Raw genomic sequence first — 19,547 nt, 5'->3', positions numbered from 1 at the left:
CAATTACGCATGTAGCAAAATCAGTATGTCACATTTTTACATTAGGAAAAAATAAGCTCTACAAAAGGCAAGAGGCTTCCTTTTAGATTTTATAGTTCTGATCTTATCAGAGACATTTCCCTTCTTGCCTGCCACCAACAACCCAAAACAGAGACTCAGAGGCCTAGGATTCAGACAATGTGAAATCCCACTCTATGGAATCGCTTCTTTGTGTTCAGGCTGGTGGAAGGTCAAAATAATTTTGTCTTTCTTGGAATTATACTTTCTGTGCATGTTTATAGGTCCCGTGACTCATAAGAAACTGTCCTACTCACTGATTTTCAGACTTCAGAAAACTTTTCCTCAGTTCAGATCGAGTATGGGATCCACCTTGACAGAGACTCTCCACAGTAGCCTTGAGGCAAAAAGAATTAAGATTTGGAGCAGTGGTTCTTGCTACCTGCAGTGGCTAATTAGTAGGATGCCTGTTTAATCTGTCTGTCTAAATAAGGGTGCATTGGCAATGAAGGGTCTATTAATAATTATTCTGGGATAACAGGGATAAACGAAAACTCTCCTGGCAAACCAGTATGTATGTTGACTCTATCTTTGGGTCATTGTTTTCTCTTTAGCCAAAACATGATACCCAAATTTAGTCTCAAAGAACTTTGCTTAAATATTAGATATCCTTTGAGCTATCACGCCGTGTATTGACTTTTCAAATCCATGCTGTGAAAATCATCAGGTACAAAATCATGGGCACAAAAACATGGTTTGATGTTCATCTTGCATTTGGAAGCCTAGAGCTTGATAATATATTTGAACACTCCCAAAGTACCAGAAAGTTATTTTAATTTTGGTATTTTTAAGCTTATTTTTTGACTTTTTATTTCCAAAGTTTTAAATTTTTAAAACAGAAATCATGAAGTAGAACAAAGAGCTCCCCTATTATTAACATCTTATATTAGTATGATATATTTGTTACAATAAATAAAGCACACTGAACTCCCCCTAATATTTGATATTATTAGGATTGTATCCGCGAACTATACGGACTCTGTTAAAAACTAATTAAAAATAAAAATAATAAAAATAATTTTTAAGAATAAAATAAAATAGTTTTTCTAACATGCAGAATTTCTCACATGTGTATTATGCAAGTTTGAAACATTTGTCCCATGTTGTTGAGGGATTTTGAATTTTGTTCTTTACAGCCAACTGTACATCTGTGACTGACTTTGATGATTGTCCAGGGATTATAACAGATTTCTGTCCAGAGAATATTGCTTGTGCATGCAAAGATGGAAAGCCTTATTGCAAGTAAGTGATTATATATGCTGTAAAAGCAAGGTAAACACAATATGTTATAAGTAATAATTTATTTTTTTCTATTTTTTTCTATATCTGATGATGCAATACTTGACTTAAAATAATAGTTTGATCAGAAATAGTTTCTATATACATGGCACAGTCATGTTGTTATTAAAATGTTTTAATTTACTGTTTTAAAAACAATATGCTAAAATTTAAAAATTTAGATTATTTATCTTAACTTTATAAGATTAGCTTTCATCAGATAAATTTTTAAAAACAAGTTACTTATATTCATAAGTAAACTGTTTTATTGTCCTAAAGAAGAAGAGTTTCAGGTATGCCTTAATTTATATGATAGCCATAATCCAGACATGTTATGTATGTGTGTAAATAAATAGTTCATTTTAGATGCACTGTGACTCCCATTCTTTATTTGCAAGTTTATCTTTTATCAGTATATGTTCTTTGAGTCAGATAATTTCCTTTAAAAATCAGGCATATTTTCCTTTTTTTTACGAGGGTGGGTAGATTAAAAATGAGAGAAAGTCTTAGGGAAAAAACATGCTATAAAAATAAGAAAAGAGTGCATGTATGAGAGCGAGGCTAAGTGAGGAGCACAATAAACAAAGATTTTCCAAAGTACAAGTTACTCCACCTGCATTTTGAAAACTGATAATAGCATAATTAGGTGTAGGCAAAAGGACCAGTACAGGAAAAGGCACTGAAGTTTGAAGGAATTTTTTATTTGGAGAAATGCAAATAGTTGGCATACCACTCTCTGGACAATTTTCCTTCCTATTTTCTCTATCACCACAGAATGTTTGCGTATACTACAACTTCTCCATATTACTCTTCCTTGTCCTTTGCTACCTCTCAACATAGCTCTGCTTCCTTAGACAAATTCCTATTGAACTTCAAGAACAAGTTTAACCATATGGCTGACATAGCTTTTAAACTGCCTCACTGCAATTTCTTTGAATGTAGGAAATTGTGGGGAGCAATCCGGACTGGACTGAGTTACTGGAATTAAGACTTATTCTATGCATCTGCTCTCCCACAATATGGCGCTGGGAGAGAAGTAAACAGCTTCCACACAGCTGCCTCCAGTTCAACTAATAAACTGTAGGACTTGCTCCTGATTGGAGGAGAGCAGCGTACTCGGCGTGTGGGCAGCCGAGTTGGGATGGGCGGAGGAGGACTATAAAGGAGGAGAGAGACGGCATGCACCAGGAACATCTAAGGGGAACATCTAGCTGAAGGAACACCTGTGCAGCCCCCGAGAAAGCCGGCCGGCGGTGTGCCGCTCCCCTGCGGAAGTGGGGAATGTGGCCAGGGGGAACTGCCCTTCCACGGAGGTGGAAGGGATAGTAGCCAACCCGGGAAGAACCAGCAGCAAACCCGGGGAGGGCCGAGCAGACGAAAGAACAGTGCAGGGTCCTGTGTCGTTCCTCCACGAAGAGGGGGAGCGACATAATGGTGCCGTGACTCGGATATGAAGCCTAGGCAGGGTCCTGTGTTGCTCCTCCACGAAGAGGGGGAGCGACAGGAAATATGTTTTCTCTTTAAGAGTGCCACAAAATAATAATTTATTCTATTTATCTCTAGCAGATAGCACAATGCCTGACAAATAGAATGTGTTCTGTAAGGGTTTATTGAATGAATGGATCATTGGGTGTGGTTGCTCAACAGTGCAAGATGCTAGAATATTGAAAAGGAAGAAAAGTGATTTTAAAAATCACTGGATTGAGCTTTTTAGGTGGTGTTGGTGGTAACCTTCAGAATACGTTATAAGGTCTATGTGGGGATGAAACCAGGTTGCAAAATTGCATCCAAAAGTGAGAAGTAAATGCAATACAACAATGAAGAAACATCTGTAAGTCATTTGGTAATTTCAATACTATTTTTAGACTTATAGTTGGAGGAATTCTAGAGGCATCAATCAACATTTTGGCCAACAGCTAATTAACCTTTACCTGTCTTCCTAACCCTTATTTTAGTTCTTTGTCTCATTTTTTGATATCATTACAGTTGTTTAATTGCCACAACATATTAACATTAGCTCTATTTTGAAGTTTTTCTTCACCAGTTTGATTCCGACAACCCTCTTCAACTTATTTTACTGGTGGACCTCAATGTGGAGCATAATTGTTATGGTTCTGGTGTGCCTTGCTTGTCATATTATTTGGATGTCTACCTGGTGACAAGGGATCATTTTTATTACAAAGTATATTTTGGCATACAGTTTGGGTCACTTATTTTAACATTACTAATCAGAGATAGAAGCGAAAAATCAGGATTGAATGTATCAAACTAAATGAAGTAATTGTTATTTTTAAGATCTTAAAACATTTTAGTAGTATTGCTGAAATTGCTGTAGGATATACATACCACCAGCAACCATAGGCCTACATACAGGTATTTCTTTCATTTTCATTCTCTCTCTCTCTCTCTCTCTCTCTCTCTCATACACACACACACACACACACACACATTGCTGTACAAATAAAAAATGAAAAAAAAAAGCCAAATTGAAACTACTAGCATATTTAAAGACAGACAACTTAATAAAATTGCCTAAATTAAGAATATAAACTCAGCCGGCGCCGCGGCTCACTAGGCTAATCCTCTGCGCAGGCACACCGGGTTCTAGTCCCGGTCGGGGTGCCGGATTCTGTCCCGGTTGCCCCTCTTCCAGGCCAGCTCTCTGCTGTGGCCCGGGAGTGCAGTGGAGGATGGCCCAAGTGCTTGGGCCCTGCACCAGCATGGGAGACCAGGCGAAGCACCTGGCTCCTGCCATCAGATCAGCGCGGTGAGCCGGCCGCGGCGGCCATTGGAGGGTGAACCAATGGCAAAGGAAGACCTTTCTCTCTGTCTGTCTCTCTCACTGTCCACTCTGCCTGTCAAAAAAAAAAAAAAAGAAAGAAAAAGAAAAAGAATATAAACTCAATATGTACTTTTAATTGGAACAGTTAATATACCTAATTTCAATTATTGTTCACATTTCTCACATACCTACTGGCCAGTGAGAGTAAAAATGTGAATTTGCTTTGGTGAGTTGTTGGTCAAATTATACAAAATTACAATTGGAGGGATAAGAAAAATCAGTCTTAAAGATCTATTGTATAGCATGGTGACAATAACAATTTTTTAAAGATTTATTTATTTATTTGAAAGGTGAAATTAGGGAGGGAGGGAAGGAGGGAGGAAGAGAGAGAATCTTCCATCTGCTGGTTCATTCTCCAAATAGCCACAACAGCTGGGGTTGGGTCAGACCAAAGCCAGGAGCCAGGAGCTTCTTCTAGGTCTCATTAGTAGGGAACTGGATCAGAAGTGGAGCAACTGGGACTCGAACCAGTACTTATATATGATGGCAGCCTTGCAGAGGGCAACTTAACTCACTGAGCTTATCCGAAGCCAGGAGCCAGGTACTTCCCCCCTCTCTCCCACGCAGGGGCAGGGGCCCAAGCACTTGGGCTGTCTTCTACTGCTTTCGCAGACCATAGCAGAGAGCTGGATCAGAAGAGGGGGGCAGCCAGAACTAGAACCGGCCTCCAAATGGGATGCCGGCACTGCAGACAGAGGATTAACCTACTGTGCCACGACGCCAGCTCCTATGTTGATTCTTTTTCTTACTCATCTCATTGGGAGTATTTAATACAACTGACCACTCTTTACTCAAATTTTCACTTTTTCAGAACATTCCCTCTCTCCTAGGTTTTTTTTTTTTTTTCCATTTGCCTCTCTTTGTACTTCTCAATTTCTTCTGTTAGTTTTTTTTCTCTTCTCACCAAGTTAGGGTGTCCCAGGGCTTAGTCCTTCATCCTCTTCATACCTCCTCCCTTGGTGATTTATCCAATCTCCTGGCTTTAAATATCATTGATTTTTGTCTGCTGCTAATGCTATGAACACAATTCAAGTTCATATATTTATTTTCTTCTCTCATCATCAGTGTTTTGTAGTTTTTTAAACATATCTTGCATGTATTTTGTGTAAATGCATCTCCAAGTAGTTCTAATCTTTTGGTGCTCATAGAAATAATATGATGCTTCTCCCCCTTTGTTTGATGATTGTTTTCTTGTTTGTCTTTTGCCTCCTTGTGATGAGATCCTGGTTATGTGTTCTCAGCTGGGATGCTGCATAGGTGATGTGACATCTTCAGACTATTCCCATTGGTCACTTCTTAATGATATTGAATTTTGATCATAGATAGGAAAATGAACAGAAAACTTCCCTTTTGATTCAGACTCCAAGCATTTTATGAAATTATGGGTGATTGAAATAATATGTCAGAAAAAGAATTAAGACAGATAACAGCCTCACTGCCTGGCTTTGTTGTTGCCATTGTTATATTTGAATGGAAATATAGTCATCCCTGATTATTTTTCAATCTGGGAAAATTCATGCCTACAAACTTAGAGATGTGGATGCTTCCTCACCATCCCCACTAGGATATCTAATACCCATTTCAAAGCCACCAAGTATAAAACTGAACACCTGAGTTCTTTTTTAAAAAGATTTATTTTATTTATTTGAAAGACAGAGTTACAGAGAGGTAGAGACAGAGAGAGGTAGGTCTTCCATCGCTGGTCACTCCCTAGATGGCCACAACGGCTGGAGCTGCGCCGATCCGAAGCCAGGAGCTTCTTCCGGGTCTCCCACGTGGGTGCAGGCCCAAGGACTTGGGCCATCTTTTACTGCTATACCAGGCCATAGCAGAGAGCTGGATCGGAAGAGGAGCAGCAGGGACTAGAACCGGTGCCCATATGGGATGCTGGAACTTCAGGCCAGGGCGTTAACCTGCTGCGCCACAGTGCTGGCCGAACACCTGAGTTCTGACCACAGTCACTATAAATGTGTTCTACCTACAATCTTCACTGCATCTCTATTGTTCCATTTGCTTTCACCAAAAAACCTCAAGTCATCTTTAGGTCTTTTTTCTCTTGCATACCCACTTTGTGTTCATCAGAAAATCCTGTGGATTCTGCCTTATAAAAGATAAACAGAAATCAGTCACTTATCATTTCTACTCTCCTGCTATCATTCTGGTTCAAGCTACCATCATCCCTTCCCTAGATCCTGAAAGCTTTCTAATTTTGTCCCAGCTTCAACCTTTGTTCCCTACAACATATTTTCTCCTTTTAAATGTTTTTCTATTGATGTAAAGAGAACAGATTACATGTATTTCATAGGCACAATTCTATGAAGATAATCATACTTCCTTCCCTCCCTTTCTCCCTACCTCAATAACCTTCCTTCCTTCCTTCTTTTTTTTTTTTTCCTTTGGTTTCAGCAAAAATAGCTGGGTCTCTGCTACTCATGTAGCTGGCTCCTGTCTTCAGCTTGGCCCAACCCCAGCTATTGTTGGCATTTGAGAAATGAACCAGTGGATGAGAGCTCTGTCTATTTCTCTCTGTCTCTCTGCCTTTCAAATAAATAAACTAAATTTAAAAATTTCTAAAAATAAGCATTTTAGATAATTTACTCATTATGTTTATTTTTGTTGTCTATCAGTATCTCATTTGTTGTAAGCTACTTGAGGACAAGGATATTTGTTTTAGACACTGGTGTTTCGCAAATGGCTGGAATAATACTTGGTATATAGTGGGTATTCAATAAATGTTCTTGAATGAATTAAACATTATTATATAATGGGCATTTCCTTTTTGATTAATTTCTAGACTAAACAAGAAATATATTCTTATAAAAGTCTTTTTCCAAGAAGAAATTTGTGAGAATGGATAATATATATTTGAAAAATAGGCTTTGGCCTCCCTAAATGAATGACAGTGTTTACTTATTAAAAGACAGTCCTACTGAGCAGATTACTATCTCTTTGAAGCTGGTAGATGCATTTTCTTAGAGAACCTTTGTCCATCAGGGATATAAATATTACAGTAATCATCTAATCAATCCCTCCACGTCAGCCCTGACTGTGTTTCTTTTTATATTGGAACAACATAAACCAGGAAGAGTTAACTTAGAATCTGACATTTACTGTTCAACTGGATTATCTTAAAGCAATTCTGCAGGAGACAATGAAGCAATCTCTAAAGACACTACATGAACAAACCTCGCCATTAGTCACTCGCATTGGGGATTGGGAGAAGTCATTCTCCCTCTCCACAAATCCACAGACGGTTCTCTGTGGGCATATGCCATACTGGTTTTCAGTCTATGCACAAGAGAATCACATTCATGTTATTTGGCAGAGTCTCACGGCTCTACAGAAACACTAGAAGTCCATATATGAGTCATCTATTTGTATAAAATAAAGGAGGAAAATCTGTAGTCATGGAAAAGATGGGGGCAGGCAGATCTTGCTGGCAAGTACTCTCTTCTCACCTTCTCATGTTTCTTCTGGCATTTGCTGTAGAGTGGCAAGATGGGTGTGTTAACCTGTGTTCATTATTGTAGGAGCAAGTGGGAGGGAACGCCCATCCTCCAGTTACAGAATTAGTGGCCTAGGCTTCTTTGAACACTTTTCATAGCACCAATAGAACTAAGGTGGTCAAAGTGAGTATAGGTATGAATTTCAGGTACAATGCAGATATTTTAAGGACAATCTTGAGACAGTCATTCTGGGTGAGCCTCTTTTCATTTCTAAGTGCCACATCTTCATTAGCTAATGGTTGAGAAATCCTGACAGCCTTCTGCATGCTGACTCAATGTGTGCAAACTAGTAGGTTTTAAAGTTTTGGCTCAATTGGAAAATGGGACAGTGTAAATCTCTTGAAGGCCTTGAAGAGAAACCTCATGGTTGAGTACGATGATATGTTTGATTCATTTAGGGGAGACAATTTGTGTTTTCCTAATTTGTGAACTTATTTCTTTTTCTATTATCTTTCTGCAGATGTCCAAATTTCAGAGGTCAGTTGGGAAACTATTGGTATATGGGGGCCAAATGTGATCAACTCTGGAATACTCTGGATCTGATTTTAGTGGCAGTATTGCCTGGAATAGGGCTGGCTTTAATAGTTGGTGTAACAATTCAGACTGTCTACTACTGTAAAAAGAAGTCAAAGAAGAATATAGATGATCATCGGTAAGAAAATTTCTAAATACCACTGAGAATGGTGGAAATCTCTTGTGAGATCAGCAAGCAAATCAAGAAATAATGAATCTAATTTATCTTGCATTTAGCTAGTATGTTCTCTTTCATATTCATCACTAAATTGTAATTAAATTTGAAAAGTCAAGGTAACACTGCCAAACCAGCCATATTTTGCTCAGGATTTGGATAGACTGAAAACTGGAAAGCCCCTTTCCCAGATAAAAAGCTAAGTATATTTCAGACAATAATTGTCCTGCTTCAGTGCTTTCCTTCTGATCAAGGAAATATTTGTGTGTACCACACGTACTGTCCTAATAGTGTGTGGGGAGAAGGTGGGGTGCTACTCTGCCAGTGCCATTTACTTACCCTCTAATATAATCCCAGCAACTATGTTGGGGAAATGGAAAGTGGAATCCAATAGACTTGACTGCAATGTGACTTTGTTTTGAGAGTTTCTTTACTTCACTGTGCTATAATTTCCTTATATACATAATAGAGATGGTTATAATAAGCAGTACCCACTTCACAGAGATGAGAAGAATGATTCTGAAAGCAGCAATCATTTATTGGGGTTTTATTAAGTGTGTCAGGTTGAATTATAGATGTTTCATATCTATCAGCTCATTTAATCCTTACAATAACCCTGTAAGATATTGATAAGATTATTGAAGCACGAAGAGATTAAATATAGGGCTAAATCTCTATCCAGGCAGTCTAGATATCAGACCTAAACTCTAAACTCTTAACTCTCATCTTATGCTAATAGAATCTAATGAGATAAAACAGTATTTTGAAAGTTGTAAATCTCTATTGTATTTCTTTTATTTCTTCGTTTAAAAGCAAACTAACTATACAGTTTATATTTTGTACTGCCCCTGAATGATAGAGTTATAAGGGATAAATACCAGTAGAGTAAAACAACATCAGTTTTATATCAGTTAATTGAATTAGTATCTATGATACTGTTACTCTTTATGCATTATGAGTATAGTTGAAAAATATTACTTGAAAATAGTGGTAGCTGGTACTGTGAACCTCATATTCTGAATAGCAGATCTACAAATTTTAATAAAATCAACAAATTGAACAGCTTTGTATAGTTGTTTCTGGAAGGAGTGATATAAAGTCTCCAATAGTTTTGTCATTTAAAAATTTGAATCCATTTTTGTGCTGTCATTCTGTGTTCTTTAGAATACCATGTGATATATATGTGTATGTGTATAAAGAGTTGATCAACCTTATTTTTATAAATTGAAATTAATGTGGAGAATTTCATATCACCACTTGACACAGATTCAAAAACCATAGAGATGTTAAAAAAATCATTATGATTGGAAATTATACCTATAAACAAGTCACTTTTCAAATATTCTCCCTAGCTTTCCTACTCCAAAGTTTTCTAGGACTTTAGATTTATATTACAATTTTTTTTTGCTAGTGTATCACTTAGCCCCTGTTTTCTCCTTTATAAATAGAGAGGGAGTAATACATAGCCCATTCTCTCATTGTGTGGGATTAAAATGAATTAATTAGTAGAATATTGCATTGAGAATCAAAGGTAAGCAGAAAATATGATTATAAATCAGGACAGTAGTAGTGCAATGTTTCTAACCACGATTTTTAGGCTTTCTGAAAAGGAGTGAAGTGTCTTATTTTCTTCCAGTTAAAATCTGGTTTAGTTTGAGCTCTTTTCAACTTTCTGCCATTCTCTGAATTGTGTATGATAAAGGGACACTGAATATGCTCTGGGAATTTGAAGATTGCTTAGTATAGTAAAAACTTATGAGCCATGGAGTGGGACTCAAATATCTGGCTCCTTAAATCACTTACTATGTAACTTCAGGGGATTTACTTAAAATATTTCAGCCTCAGTGTTCTCATCTACAAAATGGAGTTTAAAATACTCACACTTACCTACAAGATTTTCTAAATATTCAAATAAGATAATGTAATTTTGTTGGTAAACTATACTATGTCACCAATTTCAATTGTATCCAAAAAGATGAATTAATTAAAGCAAGTATATAAAAGTGTTAATAGTAGAATTGTGGTAGTAGAGACATGGGCATTCACTGTAAAGTTCTTTCAATTTTGGTACATGCTTGAATGTTTTTATAATAAAATGTTGAATAAAGTCAGATAATTTTAAGTAAAGTATCTTGAACTTGGAAATCATTCAACATAGTAACCATATTATTGCTTTTCTCTGGGTACAGTCATAAAATGAGAACACTCTGTATTGTTCAAAAAAGAGTTTATCAAAATGTGATTTATAACCAATTAAGCAAATGTTCTATTCTAACTGTATTTGTATGCTTATGTGTGTGTGTGTGTCTTTAAAGTGCTAGAGAACAGCCGAGTTCCTTCAGACTTCGACCTCAGCATAATTCTGCATATGCTTTTGATACTGAACTGAGTCCTCCTCAACTTGATCGAGCCCAGGTAAACACTAAAACTCATTTGTCAAATAAACTAAGTTTACTGAAGATATCAAAGAGAAAAATGCCTTGGAGAAACAAAAACAGCCTTGAGAGATTAAGGAAGTAGTCAGAAACAATAAAATGAAGTGTTATCAAAAGATCAAATTGCACAACTATAGTATGGTTAATGACAGGTTATATATCAGTAAAGAACAGGCCAGAGCTGGGGCAATAACACCCGGGCAATTACAGCAGGAGTGCTCTCTAACTCTCCTCCCCAGCATTTGATTCCAGGCAAAATCAAGTTAAAACAAATACCATATATCAAAGGGGAAAGGAAATCCCTGAAAGAGGGTGAGAAAATGGCTAAGAGGACAAGGAGTTGAGCCATGTGACTATGTGTGTGTGTGTGTGTGTGTGTGTGTATACTTATACACATACATATTGTGAAAATCCCATCTGATCTGTTCACAGTAGCACAAATCTTCTGAACAAAAGACTTGTGGAGATTTGTTGAATTCACTGCACTTTAGGAGCAGCCGTGACTAGTAAACAAAAGGAATCTAGGTGTCATATTAGACCAAAAGTATCAGAAGCAGTAGCAATGATTTTATTGCTTTAAATGAAACAAATCACAAATAAGATATCACAAAAGCATCTTTTGTTATGATTTATTCGATTCTAGAGTATGCCTAATTTTGGTATTTCTATTTTAAGGAAGTAAGACCTACATTGAGATTAAAGAACTCCAACCTCACATAATTCCACATGTTTCTGATATGGAAGCATCTTAATAACATTAAGGCAGTTAAACACTGAAAAAGATTAAGATAAAGGATTGATGAATAAAGGACAGTGATCAGAAACTTTCTACTTGAAGTCAAAACAATTAAATTTTAGACTTAAATTACAGTATTAAGGATTTTTTTTATAATATATGGCATATTTTGAAAAAGAAAGTCAAAGTACTCTGGGTGAATGTCCTACTATGAGTATTATTGGTGTCTTTAAAAGGATGAATTCTAAGACTGCCAAATGGCTTTGTTTGCCTTTTTTCCTTTGAAGTGACCAATCATCTTGTATATAAATTCTAAAAATTAGAGAATCAAGCAAGGAGTCACCTTTCCTTTTCTAAGTATTCACTTATTTTTGCTCACCTGATTGCTTCTGCCCTCCTCCCCCCAACCTATTTTTCAAACCTCCGAGTTGAACTTCTTATCTCATTATCTTTTTTAACCTAATTCTATTAAAGCTCTAATTGTGGATAAAATTAATGAGGAAAGCCAAATACAATGCCTATCATTTAGGCTATGTTCAATCAATGTTACTCCCTCTCCATCTTAGCCTTTCTATGTCTTAAGTGCCTGCTGTATTCCTCGTTGTATCTATCTGAATACTTCTTATGTGGAAACTTTTTTTTCCACACTTTTTACATTTCCTAAACTTTCCTTGACTGGAGAAGTCACAAGAAAACTTCTATGTTTCTCATAATCTGTACTCTTCTCTTTCAGATTATTTCCCAAAGTCTGGGGAATAAAAAAGGCAAAGTGGATTGAAGGTTAACAGGATAATAGAGAACTAGGAAACTTTTCAATTAGAGTTAAATTGTTTAGGAAGGTGTGGACATGCACTGTGTTCTGAATGTACATTTAAAATGTTGACTTTGACAAGTAATGACTTCTTGTAAGCTAAAGTTCAGATCAAGTTTCCACCAAATTAAATAAGACTTTTCATGCATATTCATCAGTATATTTTATTCAGTTAGTTCACACATCTACAGAACCAGGAAGTAATAAGAAGATCTTGAGTTTATTCTTGAATTGTCAACAATAATCTTTTCTAATTGACTTAATGATTGCATTTGAGTGGGTGGAGATAAAACTACATATTTATTACTTCTTCTTCACCTCACTTATACCCCACTATTACATTTAGAAAAAAGTAGCTTACAGCTTTCAAGGTTGAACAATTAGAAACCCCAATATATTCCATGAATCTTTGGCAGGAAATTGGCTGCATAGTTTAGACCAGTGAGAAGAATTCACCATTGCCTTTGTTGGTTATTTTTGGTTGTTGTTCTGTTCATAAATACTTTACAACAATTTATCTGCCTTTACAGCCAAGCTTACATGGGTGAGCCACTTCCACAGGATGTAACATGTTTAAATTACCTACACTTGTTGAAAATACACATCAGCTAAATCAGGGTGGACAAACTTACATTTGTTAGAGACCCAGGTAATGGGCATATTTTGAAATGCATAGACATAAATAATGGTATGAATTCAAGAGAATAAAAAAGATTAACTCATATAATAGGAACAATATATATGTAAATATGCTCAATGAAAATCAGGAAGAATTTTTTTTTACAATTTATTTATTTGAAAAGCAGGGTGATAGAGAGGAAGTGACAGAGAAACAGAGATCATTCGTGTCTTGGTTCACTTCCCAAATGCCTGCAATTGCTGGGTATGGGCCAGGTCAAAGCCAGGAGCCTGGAACTCCATCGGGGTCTTCCATGTGGGTGGCAGGGGTCCAAGTACTTGGGCCAACTTATACTGCCTTCCCATGTATGTTAACAGTGAGCTAGATTGGAAGCAGAGCAGCAAGGAATTGAACTGGCACTCCCATATGGTAAGCAGACATTACAAGTGGTGGCTTGACCTGCTTTGCCACAACACCAGTCCCACAAAGAATATTTTGATTAACAATCACATTTTCTATATTTGTCAGTGATAATTCAAAGCTTACCAAATTACAGGCTTTATTATAATTTCAAATAGAGTAAATTGAAAATAGGAAAGGATGATGAACCATGTTTTAAATTATCCATTTACTAAATCCAGGAAATCATTCTTCTTAGATAATGATTGAAAATAATATCTGGGCCGGTGCCGCGGCTCACTAGGCTAATCCTCCGCCTTGCGGTGCTGGCACACCAGATTCTAGTCCCGGTCGGGGCGCCGGATTCTGTCCCAGTTGCCCCTCTTCCAGGCCAGCTCTCTGCTGTGGCCAGGGAGTGCAGTGGAGGATGGCCCAAGTCCTTGGGCCCTGCACCCGCATGGGAGACCAGGATAAGTACCTGGCTCCTGCCATCGGATCAGCGTGGTGCGCCGGCCGCGGCGGCCATTGGAGGGTGAACCAACGGCAAAGGAAGACCTTTCTCTCTGTCTCTCTCTCTCACTGTCCACTCTGCCTGTCAAAAAAATAATTTATAAAAAAAGAAAATAATATCTAATTAATTGAAGTAGTCTATATATCTGAAAATGCTATCACAACTTAGCTAATTTCTCATTACACATTGTTAATATCATCTTCAAATCATTAAATATTATTAAGCACCCCACCACAAATAGCACTGTGCAAAATGTGAGACTCTCCAAACCACAGTGACATTTTCTGAATTTTTAAAAGATTTATTGTTTTTTTTGAAAGACAGAGTTACAGAGAGAAAAAAAGAAGAGAGAGATAGAGAGAAAAAGAGAGAGAGATCTTCAATCTATTGGTTCACTCCCCAAGTCCCTGCAAGAGGCTGAAGCCAGGAGCCTGGAGCCTGGAATTCCACTGATGGGGACCATGCACTTGGGCCATCTTCAGCTGCTTTCTCAGGCACAATAGCAGGGTGTTGGATCAGAAGTGGAGCAACTGGGATTCGAACTGGCACTCATATGGGATGCTGGCATCACAGGCAGAGGTTTAATTATGTGCCACAATGCTGTCACCCACTGCAGTATTTTCAATATGCAATGTCATTTTATACATACATCAGATCTACCCTATAAATGATTAGTCACATATTTAGGAATAGTTACATAATTGAAGTCCTGCCATGTCATTTTAACTCATGAAATGCATTTTTATGACAGTCAGATAGGGGCTGACATTGTGGTTCTGTGGGTTAAACCACCCATATGGGTGCTGGTTCAAATCTTGGATGTTCCACTTTCTTTTTTTTTTCTTTTTTTAAGAAGTTTTTATTTAATGAATACAGTGTTCATAGCTACGGCTTTAAGAATATAGTGGTTCTTGCCCCTATACCTGACCTCCCATCACCACTCTTGTCCCATCTCCTACTCCCTCTCCCATCCCATTCTTCATTAAGATTCATTTTTAATTAATTTTATATACAGAAGATCAACTCTATATTAAGTAACGATTTTGACAGTTTGCACCCACCCACCCATACACACACACACACACACACACACAGTATAAAGTACTGTTTGAAAACAAATTTTACAGTTAATTCTCATAGTACAACTCATTAAGGACAGAGGTCCTACATGGGGAGTAAGTGCACAGTGCCTCCTGTTGTTGGTTTAACAATTAACACTCTTATCTATGACATCAGAGATCAGGTTCTTGCCATGAGCTGCCAAGGCTATGGAAGCCTTTTGAGTCCACAAACTCCATCACTATTTAGACAGGGCCATAAGCAAAGTGGAAGTTCTCTCCTCCCTTCAGAGAAAAGTATATCCTTCTTTGATGGCTCCTTCTTTCCACTGGGGTCTCACTCACAGAGATCCTTCATGTAGGACATTTTTGTTCCACTTTCAATCTAGCTCCTTGTTAATGTACCTGGGAGCGCAGTGGAGGATGGCTGAAGTGCTTAGGCCCCTGCCACCCATGTAGGAAACCTGGATAGAGTTCCAGGCTCCTGGCTTCAGATTGGCCCAGCCCTGGCTCTTGCAACCATTTGGAGAGTGAATTAGCAGATACAAGATTTTTCTCTCTCTCTGTAACTCTGCCTTTCAAATAAGTAAATAAGTCTTTTTAAAAAAAAAGATAACACAGAAGGGCCGGCATTGTGTCATACCAGGTAAAGCTGCCATCTGACACACTGCCATCTATAATGGCACCAGTTCATATCCCACCTGCTCCACTTCTGATCCAGCTCACTGCTAATGGCCTGGGAAAAGCAGCGACAGATAGCCCAAGTGCTTGTGCCCCTGCACCCACGTGGGAGCCCCGGATGAAGCTCCTGGATCCTGGCTTCTGCCTGGCCTAGCCCTGGCTGTTGCAGCCATTTGGGGAATGAACCGGTGGATGGAAGATCTCTCTCTGTGTCTCTCCCCCTGTCTCTCCCTCTCTCTCTGTAACTCTGCCTCTCAAATAAAAAATAAATATTTTTAAATAAAGACAACTAGATATGTGAAGTTTGCAGAAATTGATAAAATAGAATTAATATTTTACTATGAATGCTCGACAATCCAATAAATGTTTTGCTTTTAAAAAGCGATTAAATTTTCTATCAAGACTAAGGCAAGTTTTGTAACTGAAAATGCAATATTATTCTACAACATTTTATCTTTTCCATCTTTTCTTTAAATAAGATTTATTATTTATTTGAAAGGCATAGTTACAGAGAGAGGGGGAGAGAGATTTTCCATCTGCTGGCTCGCTCTCCAAATGGCCTCAACAGCTAGGTCTGAGCCAGGCTCAAGGCAGGAGCCAGGAACTCCATCTGGGCCTCCCACGCAGATGTAGGGGCCCAAACACTTGGGTAATCTCCACTGCTTTCCAAGACACATTAGCAGGAAGCTGGATGGGAAGTGGAGCAGCTGGGACTTGAACAGGCACTCAGGTGTCACTAACACACTGTACCACAACACTAGATCCTATCTCTGCCTTCTTTAGAACAATAGTGAGATCTGGAAAATATTAGTTTAGTTTCTTTAAAAGATGATTGAAAGCATTTTTATGCACTGGTGTAAAGCACAGTGAACTATTTCAACACATATATGGCATAAAAATTAGCTGTTCTCTTTCCTTATCATTTCTTTATGTTTAGAGCCTACATGCTCCTTTCTTGTAGTTCCTCATACAGTATATAAAATATTAATGTGAAGTAGTTACCCCATTGTGTTTTGAAGCACTACAACTGACCCACGTTACTTTTAACTCACTGTGTTTTCATACCCGTTATCTAACCTCCCTCTTTCTCCCTCTTCACATCCCCATCCACTAATCACTAGTCTAAATTCAGATAAAATTTTTCTTGTTTTTTTTTTTCTATAATTTATTTACTTGAAAGCCACTTACACGTAGACAGACAGACAAAGATCTTCCATCCACTGATTCACTCTCCAAACACCCACAATAGCCAGGACTGGACCAAGCCGAAGTCAGGAGCCAGGAACTCCATCCAAGTTTCTCATATGGGTTGCAGGGGCCCAAGCACTGGGGCCATCCTCCACTACCTTCCCAGGTGCATTAACAGGGACCTGGGTAGAAAGCAGAGGATCTGGGACTTGAACTGGCACTATATGGAATGCTGACGTTGTAGATGGTGGTTTGACCCACTGCATTACAATGCCTTCTCTATCAGATCAACTTCTTAAAGCTTCCGTATTTGAGAGAAAATAAGTATTATTTGTTTTTATGTGTCTGACTTATTTCATTCAGCATAATGATATCTAGTCTATCCATTTTGCTGAAAATGTCAGAATATTTTATGACCGAATAATATACCACATCCATTGATTCATTGATAGATACCTAGTTGACTCCACATCTTGGCTATTTTGAATAGTGCTGCAATGAACATGGGAATGTGGGTATTTCTTTCATACACTGATTGCATTTTTTTCAGTATATACCCAGAGGTGGAATAGCTGGCTGATAAGGTAGATCTGTTTTTAGTTTTTTTTGAGGATTTCCATACTGTTCTCCATAATAGCTATACTAATTTACATTCCCACCAACATTGTCTAAGTGTTTCCTTTTTTTTTTTTTTTTTTTCTACCCCTGGGCTGGAATCTGTTTTTTGACTTTTTGATAACAGCATTCTAATAGAGGTGAGGTGATATCTTGTTGTTTAGATTTGCATTTCCCAGATGGCTAGTGATTTTGAACGTATTTTCACGTATTTGTTGACAATTTGAATGTCTTCGTTTGGAGAAATATCTACTTAAATTCTTTGCCCATTTCTTATCTGGATTGGTTGTTTTTTGTTGTTGAGGTTTTTTTTAGTTTCTTAAATATTGTAGTTATTACTACTTTGATGAGTAGTTTTCAAATATTTTCACTTATTATTTTGGTTGTCATTTCAATCTACTGATGGCTTCCTTTGTTGTGCAGAAGCGTCTTAGTTTGATATAATCCCTTTTGTTTGGCTATGCTTCTTTTTTTAAACTTTTATTTAATAAATATAAATTTCCAAAGTACAACTTTTGGATTATAGTGGCTTTTTTTCCCCCATATCCTCCTTCCCACCTAAACCATCCCATCTCCCACTCCCTCTCCCATCCCATTCACATCAAGATTCATTTTCAGTTATCTTTATATACAGAAGATCAATTTAGTATATATTAAGTAAAGATTTTAACAATTTGCACCCACACAGAAACACAAAGTATAAAGTACTGTTTGAGTACTAGTTATAGCATTAATTCACAATGTACAACAGATTAAGGACAGAGGTCCTACATGGGGAGTAAGTGCACAGTGACTCCTGTGGTTGATTAAACAATTGACACCCGAGGCGCTTGTCATGAGCTGCCAAGGCTATGGAAACCTCTTGAGTTCACCAACTCTGATCATATTTAGACAAGGCCATAGTCAAAGTGGAAGTTCTCTCCTCCCTTCAGGTACCTCCTTCTTTGATGGCCCCTTCTTTCTGCTGGCATCTCACTCACAGAGATATTTCAATTCGGTCATTTTTTGCCAGAGTGCCTTGGCTTTCCATGTCTAAAATGCTATCATGGGATTTTTAGTCAGATCCGAATAACTTTGCTAGTTGACTAATTTTTGGTAAGCACTGTGGGAGACTTTCAGTAGGAAAGGGTGGGAAACGTAATAAAAAGAGGGATGTATGGAATTTGTCAGAAGCAGTCAAGACTTGGAATTTCTGGACTTCTTTAGGAACAGAATGAAATAAACAGAGATAAAGTCTGTGAGATAGTCCTGATAATTACAAGGCAGAAAATGGTGGTGAGTATGTGAACGTTGGGCTTGCGGAAGAAAGAGATTTGCGTTCTACAAAGAGCACACATAACTCTGGGATCAGCTGTTCCCCCATGTAAGGAACAGATGGAGATCAGAGAAACCAGGCACAGATTTGTCCCAACTCCTGGTAAACAAGAGGAACTGAATTCCTTTTGATTTCTGTATATCATAGTTTTGACTGCCAGGGATCTGGTTTTTTTTTTTTTTTTACTTTGAACTTCCTGTGATCTTTTTTTAAACTTTTATTTAATAAATATAAATTTCCAAAGTACAGCTTATGAATTACAATGGCTTCCCCCCATAACTTCCCTCCCACCCACAACCCTCAAATCTCCCACTCCCTCTCCCATTCCATTCCCATCAAGATTCATTTTAAATTATCTTTATATACAGAAGATCAATTTAGTATATACTAAGTAAAGATTTCAACAGTTTGCACCCACACAGAAACTTAAAGTGTAAAATACTGCTTGAGTATTAGTGATAGCATTAATTCACATTGAACAACACATTAAGGACAGAGATCCTACATGAGGAGTAAGTGCACAGTGACTCCTGATGTTGACATAACAAATTGACACCCTTGTTTATGGCGTCAGTAATGTCCCTAGGTTCTTGTCATGAATTGCAAAGGCTATGGAAGGCTTTTGAGTTTGCCAACTCCGATCTTATTTAGATGAGGTCATAGTCAAAGTGGAAGTTCTCTCCTCCCTTCAGAGAAAGGTACCTCCTTCTTTGATGGCCCATTCTTTCCACTGCGATCTCACTTGCAGAGATCTTTCATATAGGTCCTCTTTTTTGTTGCCAGAGTGTCTTGGCTTCCCATGCCTAAA

General features: G+C 37.7%; 1 protein-coding gene across 5 annotated transcripts in view; it reads left to right on the top strand.

Annotated features, from left to right (window-relative positions):
* The window catches only part of LOC103351953 (uncharacterized), a 97,951-nt gene that overhangs the window by 18,576 nt on the left and 59,828 nt on the right, over positions 1 to 19,547 (top strand). For all 5 annotated transcript variants that reach the window (XR_016227816.1, XM_089323977.1, XM_089323976.1 and 2 more), the window contains exons 2-4: positions 1,194 to 1,299; positions 8,144 to 8,335; positions 10,687 to 10,786. Coding sequence is in view for 4 of the 5 variants with exons in the window: in XM_017350023.4 (XP_017205512.1) it covers positions 1,194 to 1,299; positions 8,144 to 8,335; positions 10,687 to 10,786 (398 nt within the window). In the remaining variant the exon portion in view is untranslated. The remainder of the gene's footprint in view (positions 1 to 1,193; positions 1,300 to 8,143; positions 8,336 to 10,686; positions 10,787 to 19,547) is intronic.

Source organism: Oryctolagus cuniculus, chromosome X (genome assembly GCF_051225735.1).
Source record: "Oryctolagus cuniculus isolate XC-2025 breed Fujian yellow rabbit chromosome X, ASM5122573v1, whole genome shotgun sequence".
In the NCBI taxonomy this organism is placed as follows: domain Eukaryota; kingdom Metazoa; phylum Chordata; class Mammalia; order Lagomorpha; family Leporidae; genus Oryctolagus; species Oryctolagus cuniculus.
Note: the sequence above shows the minus strand (reverse complement) of the source record. Positions and strands in the feature narration are given on the sequence as shown.